General features: G+C 34.6%; 1 protein-coding gene across 1 annotated transcript; it reads left to right on the forward strand.

Moving 5' to 3' along the window:
• Window positions 1-2210: 2210 nt before the first annotated feature.
• LOC128994305 (uncharacterized protein K02A2.6-like) lies at window positions 2211-5420 on the forward strand. The gene has a single exon (XM_054418745.1). It carries the CDS (start codon window positions 2211-2213, stop codon window positions 5418-5420), a length of 3210 nt encoding a protein of 1069 aa, XP_054274720.1.
• Window positions 5421-8064: the final 2644 nt, after the last annotated feature.

Consider the following 8064-nt stretch of genomic DNA (forward strand, 5'->3'; position numbering starts at 1 on the left):
GTAGTATCGAGATAGGTCTGTAACTCGAGATACTGGCATGATCACCTTTTTTGTATATTGGAATGGTCTTGGCTCTCTTTAGCTTGTCCGGAAAAACACCTGTCAACAAGCACCTGTTGATAACTGTAGTCAGGGGGGCAGAGATGTCATCAGCTACATCCTTCAGTAATTGGGATGACCAGCCAAAACAGTCACATGCTCTGGAACTTTTGAGTCCAGAGATTAGAGTCCGTATCTGCTTTTCTGAGATGGGATTCCATCTGTCAAGGGAACAGTGGAGCTCTTCCACACGCCTTCCGACATAAGCCAACGGGTCTTGGGGGCTATCTGGGATGTTGTAGATAATTTCTTCAACAGACGAGACAAAGAAGGTGTTGAAATCATCTGGACTCGCCATGCAGGACATTTTAGGCTTTTGGGGTTTCACACTATTTACCACACTCCAGGCTGCTTTGCATCGGTTTTGCGAGCTTTCAATGAAACGGACATTGGCCAACCGTTTGGCTTCCTCAACTTTTTTATTATAAAATCTTTTCAGGGCCAGGTAATTATGAACATCCCCTCTGTCTCGAAGGGCCATCATCAGGTTTTTCAAGTCGGTTAGGTTAGGTGAGTACCAGTCTCTCACTTTGTGTCTTGTCTTAGATGAATTTGTATCCTTGAGTTTACCTGTAGGTCTACCTTTTTAAAAGGTATGACAGAAACTTTAGGTCATCAATCCGATTTGGTTAGAGCCTTTGTTGACATAAAAAACATTAGGACACAAACACATGAAAAAAATACGAAAAACGAATATAATACTGTAAAATCTGGCCAGTGTTGTCACGGGATACATCTGATGTTTTTGTCACATCTGATGATTGACTATTAAAGAAGTCCAAAACTATAGTAGTTTACTCCTTAAAAAGGACCACTCAACGAAGCAAGGTAGCATATACCATTTAGCTTAAATTTAATGATCCAGAGGCTACTACTTAGAGTTTAAACGTTAGATTATTTCCAAAATGTTTATAAAATTTGTCCTACAAGAATATTTTTTTAACCGCTCTTTTTAATTAGTTATGTTAAGTTCATATACATACAAAAAACAATAATTGAACTTATGTAGTTGATGTGTCTTTTCTAACATACTGTATGTTTAAAGAAATACCATATGTTATGTTTAATAAGTTAACTTTGTTTTTGTTTACAATCATTGTTATTTTAGGATTCAAATCAGAATACACTTATTTTATTTTACACATTTTTTATTTAATATGTAACAGTTTGGCGACGAGGAAAACCAGTTTTTATTTTTTTTACATTCTATTTATTACAATTTATTTTTTAATATGAGTGACCTAAGTAACACTGAAAGTTTGACTGATTTAAAGAAGATTAGAGTAGTAGTGAAGGGTCAGTTGTCTAAGGCTGAAAGATGGCTAACAAACCTACAAAACATGTCAAAAGAAGTAATCAAAACCAGGATAACAACAATTGAAGATTATTGGGAAAGATTTAATTCTGTACAACAATTAATAGAAGAGAAAACTGAAGAAGCTGAAATTGAGAAAGAAATAGATTACAGAGTAGAAATGGAGGACAAATATTACAAGGTAATGGATGAGTTACAAAAACGTATGGAACAGCTTGCAGAACTACAAGTGAACATTCAAAATATTGTGCCTAGTACATCAAATTTGTCTTCTCCACAACGTCGATCCACTACTTCCTCAATGATTTTCACACCATATCAGGAAAATGAATCATTCAAGAACTTCATTCGTCGATTTGAGATATTTCTATATCTACATAGCCAAGAATTGGAACCAAAGGATCAAGTGTATACAATGCTACATGCCTTAACGCCACATTTACATCAGAAGCTGTATGATTTGTGCACTCCCGAAAGTCCTTTGGATAAAACATATGCTGAATTAGTAAGTCTTTTGGCTGATTATGTTGACCCTAAACCTAGTACTTGGGCCTTACAACACAAATTTATGACAAGAACACAAGAATCTGAAGAAACCGTAAAAATATATTCCGTTGAGCTTCAAAAGTTATCTTCAGACTGTGACTTCAACTGTAATAATTGTGGGAAATCAATTGCAAACACATTACTACGCATGCAGTTTGTAAGAGGTATTAGCAATTCAGACATAAGAACAAAATTATTACAAGAAAGATCTGCTTCATCGTTTCAAGATGTAGTGAAACTTGCCTCCATAATGGAATTGGCAAAGAACGAAAGCCATATAGTAGAAGAAAACATTCATTCAAATGAGAAAATCAACAAGATAGCAGGTACAGGAACAAAACCACCCCATTTTTCTCCTACTTGGAACAAAAAGTTAAAGTCTCCATTTGAACGCCTCAAAGGTAAATGCTATCGTTGTGGATCACCTAGGCACAGGGCACATCAGTGTAAATTTATCGGAGAAATATGTAAGAAATGCAACAAACAAGGGCATATTGCTAGCGTATGTTTGGGCACAAAACAAACAGAAATTCATTGTACCGAAACTGACAATACTATAGACTATTATAAGGAAGAGGAACAAGAGGTTTTTAAGATACACAACCAGAGTGCCGGTAATGACAAGTTTATGGTCGAGATACTTATTGAAGGTAAACCTGTGCGGATGGAGTTAGATACTGGAGCAGCAATAAGTATTCTACCATACTCTACCTTCAAAAGTCTCAACATAAATAAAAAGATTTTCCACACAAACATAGAACTAAGGACATATTCAAGCGAAATAATCAAACCCCGGGGTGTCGTCTTTGTAGAATGCACTTACAATGATCAGGTGTTTGTTGGGAAACTCTACATAGTGAACCAAAATTTTGATGCAATTTTCGGAAGAGAATGGATTAGAGAGGTCAAACTGGATTGGGCAGAACTTAAAACAGTTAGTAACAATACTACATCTACTGCACTCGAAGATCTTTTGGATGAATTCAAGGAATTATTTGAACCAGGAGTAGGACTCATACCTCACAAAAAAGCACACTTACAGCTTGTTGAAGGGGCAAGACCTATTTTTGTGAAGGCTCGTCCAGTCCCATATGCACTGACTGAAAAAGTAGAACTCGAGTTGAATCGTCTGGAAGAAGCTGGAATCATTTCCAAAACAGACAAGTCCGATTGGGGTACTCCAATTGTACCTGTAGTGAAGCCTAATGGTAACATACGAATATGCGCTGATTACAAGGTTACAGTAAATAAACAAATCAAAGAAGAACATCATCCAATACCTCGGATCGAAGACATTTTTGCTCAAATGAATGGAGGACAGTTGTTCTGTACTTTGGATTTAAGTAACGCTTATCTCCACTTGGAAATGGATGCTGAGAGTGCAGAAATTCAAACTTTGAGCACTCATAAAGGACAATACATAGTTAACAGACTGATGTTTGGTGTAAAAGTTGCTCCAGGGGTTTGGCAAAAGGTGATGGACGGAATCCTTCAAGACCTTCAAGGTGTTCAGTGCTTCTTCGACGATATAATAATTCAAGGAACGTCATCAAAAGAACTACTAGAAAGACTAAAGCAAGTGTTTGAGCGTTTAAGGAGTCAAAATTTGAAGTTGAACCGTGACAAGTGCAAATTTTTTCAAAAGAAAATTGAATACTTAGGACATGTTATTGACGCCACTGGAATCCACAAAAGTAAGGATAAAATCACAGCAATTACAAATGCACGAAGGCCTCAAAACATACAGGAACTCCGATCTTTCCTAGGGCTTGTTAATTACTACAACCGGTTTGTGAAGAATTTGTCCACTGTTTTAAATCCTTTACATAGACTTCTAAAAAAAGGGCAGTCATTCATATGGGACAGTAAGTGTGAAGAAGGTTTCCAAAACATCAAGAAAAGAATAACAAGTGACACAGTTCTTTGTCACTTTAACCCAGACCTGCCATTGATCCTTGCAACTGACGCTTCACCAGTGGGACTTGGAGCAGTGATATCACATCGTTTCCCAGATGGAAGTGAAAAGCCTATAGCTTTTGCTTCAAGATCATTGACCAATGCTGAAAAACATTACAGCCAAATCGATAAAGAAGCCACAGGTATATACTGGGGGTTGAAGAAATTTTTTTCTTATTGCTACGGACGTCATTTCACACTCATCACGGACCATAAACCATTAGTGTCAATCTTCAATCACAACAAGAGCCTACCGTCAATGTCAGCTACGCGACTATTCAGCTACTCCCATTTTTTATCAGGATTTAACTACACAATTGAATTCAAGAGAACCGGTGACCATGGCAATTCAGATTTCCTCTCAAGATTTCCTGTGGAAGATTCAAAATTTACAAGTATTGACCAGTTTGGACATTTTCAAACAAACCAATTGAACACCATAACTATCAACCCCAAAGAACTAGCCGAAGAAACTAAGAAGGACGCATATCTAAAACAAATTCTTGAGGCTCTTGAGGAGGGTCAATCTTTAGAGCCATTGGGATTTCACGATAATGAAGTTACATTACATGAAGGATGCCTCTTCAAAGGGTGGAAAGTAATCATCCCAAATTCCCTCAAGAAAAGAATTCTCAATGAACTACACTACGGGCACATTGGTATAGTAAAAACCAAAGCTTTGGCAAGACGTTACTGCTTTTGGAGAGGAATGGATAAAGACATTGAAAACATGATTGCTGTTTGCAAGCCTTGTCGTGAGAAACAAAATTCTCCAACGAAAGAGATCAACCATCCTTGGGAACCAGCAACTCAGCCGTGGGAGAGAATACATATAGATTTCATGGGCCCAACAAATGGACAACAATTTTTCATTGTTGTTGATGCCTTCTCCAAATGGGTAGAGGTAATACCCACAAAAACAGCAACTACCGATTGGACTATTAAGGAGTTGAAGAAACTTTTTAGTACTTTTGGTCTTCCAAGCCTCCTAATTTCAGACAATGGACGAAGTTTCACTTCTCTTACTTTTCAAGAGTTTCTTAAGTCATGTGGAACTCAACACAAAACGACTGCTTCGTTCCACCCATCATCTAATGGACAAGCTGAACGCTTTGTACAAACAGTGAAGAAGATGTTGAAGTCGATATTAGATGAACCAGGAACACTTGACAGTAAAATTCACAAGGCGTTAATTCAACTCCGTCAAGTACCAAACTCGACAGGAAACTTGGCATACTATCTCATGTTCAACAGACAAGTAAGAACATACCTCAGTGTTATGATACCTTCTAGAATCGAGGACTCAAAAGAAAAACCTAAAGGTATAACACGCATATTTAAGGTGGGAGACCGTGTTCAAGTGAGAAACTACTACAAGGGTCAGACAAAATGGAGTTTCGGAAAAGTTACATCAAGAGATGGAAATCTACATTACAACGTTGAACTGGAGAACGGAGTAACATGCAGACGACATGTAGATCAAATGCTGCGGTCAAGACTTTAAAGGGGGAAAATTGATGTGTCTTTTCTAACATACTGTATGTTTAAAGAAATACCATATGTTATGTTTAATAAGTTAACTTTGTTTTTGTTTACAATCATTGTTATTTTAGGATTCAAATCAGAATACACTTATTTTATTTTACACATTTTTTATTTAATATGTAACAGTAGTGATCACCTGATATTACTGAATGTTGACAGTAAAAATATATGCATATATTCATTGTTGATATTAGGGGATTGTTTAAAAACCTTATTCATTGTTTCAATTTACTAACCGACAATGCTATAATATTTCTACAGTTCAATCAGTAGTTAGACTATCCTATCGCCAGTCGGTGTGTAGATAAGACTCGTAACAACTAACATTACACAAGCTTAGGTGGTCGTCGTACCGTTATCTTGTTCTTGCTAAGTTTCTAGAGTAGTGTTTGTAGCTTCCATACTACCAAAAAGTATACTTAAATACTTTGCAATTAGTCATTTAACGATTCAAAATTAAGATCGTTGGAAAAGATAATGTTCTATTCACACATATAAAAAATAATTTTGATAAATAAACCAATATAAATTATTCATATATTTTATTAATAAAAAATCGTTTCCCCTGTATTTGAATGCACAACGACGACCCTTGCCTTTGTCCTAGCACCCTCGATTGCAGGGTTAGGACTCGAAGAAAGTCTGTAATGATTTGATGAGCTGAATAATCCTGTAAACATAAAACACAAAATTAAATAAATATAATTATTAAATTAGAGGTACATATACATACTTAAAGGTTTAAGGGGTTTTTATGTTTGAGTTTTCAAACTTCTTAAGTCGGTGAAAATAATCTTGTTTTGACTCTTTGACGAAACAAATGAATTAAAAATTGTAAAACAAATTAAACGAAACATGCAAACCAATCATGATGTGCAGTCGAACATAACCTCTATGGATACGCATTGTTTTATATGAATACCTTATCATGCATTTTGTTGACATTGCAGTTGATTTAAATTGTTGAACAATAATTAAAGATTATCGTCCGTAGAGCACCACAATTGTCCCAATTTAAATCCAATAGATAGATCTCACTTTGAACTGTGGGTATTTAGTCACATGCCTTGCTGAGATAATGTCTAATTGTGTGTCCAAACTTATTCCAGAGATTTCTCAGTGTTGTGAATAGTTAGTTAATATAATAGGTTGTTGAACAGCTGATTACAAAACAAGAATAATTATTGCTATGAAATGAATATTATTCATTTAACTTTTAAATCAAACAAATTGAGTTAAAATTACTTTTTATTGTACTTATATGTGTATTCAGCTGGAAGATTTGTAGATTTCACCACCAATACAATTCTAATTATGACAATGATTGTCATTAATGTAAATGGAAAAAAACTAGATAAAATTTGTTGAACCGATGAAGCTCTGAAACTCACAAAGGACGAATCTGGAGAATTATAGCTATAATTGAATATTAAATGAGTAAAAGAATTGGATTATTATTTTTATTTTTAAATCCAATCATTTAATTTCTGCTGCACGTTAGTATTAATAGCAGATTAAATGTTGTGGTAAGATTTGTACAAAAATCTAAATAATAATAATAACCAACAATAATATATCCAGAATTCAAAAAATGTAAATATGTTTTATACACCTAATGTTAATGTATACAATGGATCATTGTTTCATTTTCGTTCTCTAATCGTGTGATGTGTTATTGCAGTTTTGAAACTTAATAAAAAGTCAGACTCGCACAAAGCAATGAAGACTTGAGAACGCTTCAGGTTTTCGCCATGTTGCCTTTCATCTGTAATTGTGGAAAATTGTCTCCATCTCAACTGCCAGCCTTTGTTGCAGTGTGAGGGCTTAAACACTTTTGAAATTTAAGCACCATTTCATAACAACCACCTTAATCTTTTTTTTATGTTGGTTGTTTAATTCGTTGTGTAATCTAAACTGCATGCACTTTTTTGTTTATATGAAATTATTATTTTGTATTTAAAACTAATGTGAAAGTGATTAGATAAGTAGATGATGTTTTGTCATCAATTGACGATTTTTTTTACACTAAGCACAGTTGTACCATAGGGTTGAATAAGGCAGAAGCTAGTCAGGTTTGCCCAATTTCACAACTAAAATCGTAATATTTCAGCTATATTTTATTTGATCTTTTTGAACTTGGTATCGTTCGATAGTGAATTAAAATACAAAATTAAAGGGTTCATGAAATGTTTTCATTAAATCAGCCATTTTTTAAAAATTTAAGTTTAAATAAATAAAATGGCCACCATTTTGAAATTGAATAATGAAAAAAATATTGGATCAAGATTAATTTTTCTAACATGGGTCTAACCTTAACATACATACCATGTTTTATAAAGATCGGTTGAAACATTCAATGAAAAACATGTTGAAGTAAAAAATACAAAATGGCGGATATTTGGTTGACGAAGTGATTAAAAAAAAGGATTTTATCCTTGAAATTAAATAATCATGTATTAGTCAGCATTGTTAGATTGACCAGTATGAATTGTACGATGGGTGGTATGTCCAAAGGTTAAACTACTGTATTTTCGTTTTTACCATGATAAAATTATAAGGAATGCCATATAGCAAAACAGAAGATGTGATGATCAAATATAATG

Source organism: Macrosteles quadrilineatus, unplaced genomic scaffold (genome assembly GCF_028750875.1).
Source record: "Macrosteles quadrilineatus isolate MER2022 unplaced genomic scaffold, UCM_ALF_1.0 Scaffold_5__1_contigs__length_97177068, whole genome shotgun sequence".
NCBI lineage: Eukaryota > Metazoa > Arthropoda > Insecta > Hemiptera > Cicadellidae > Macrosteles > Macrosteles quadrilineatus.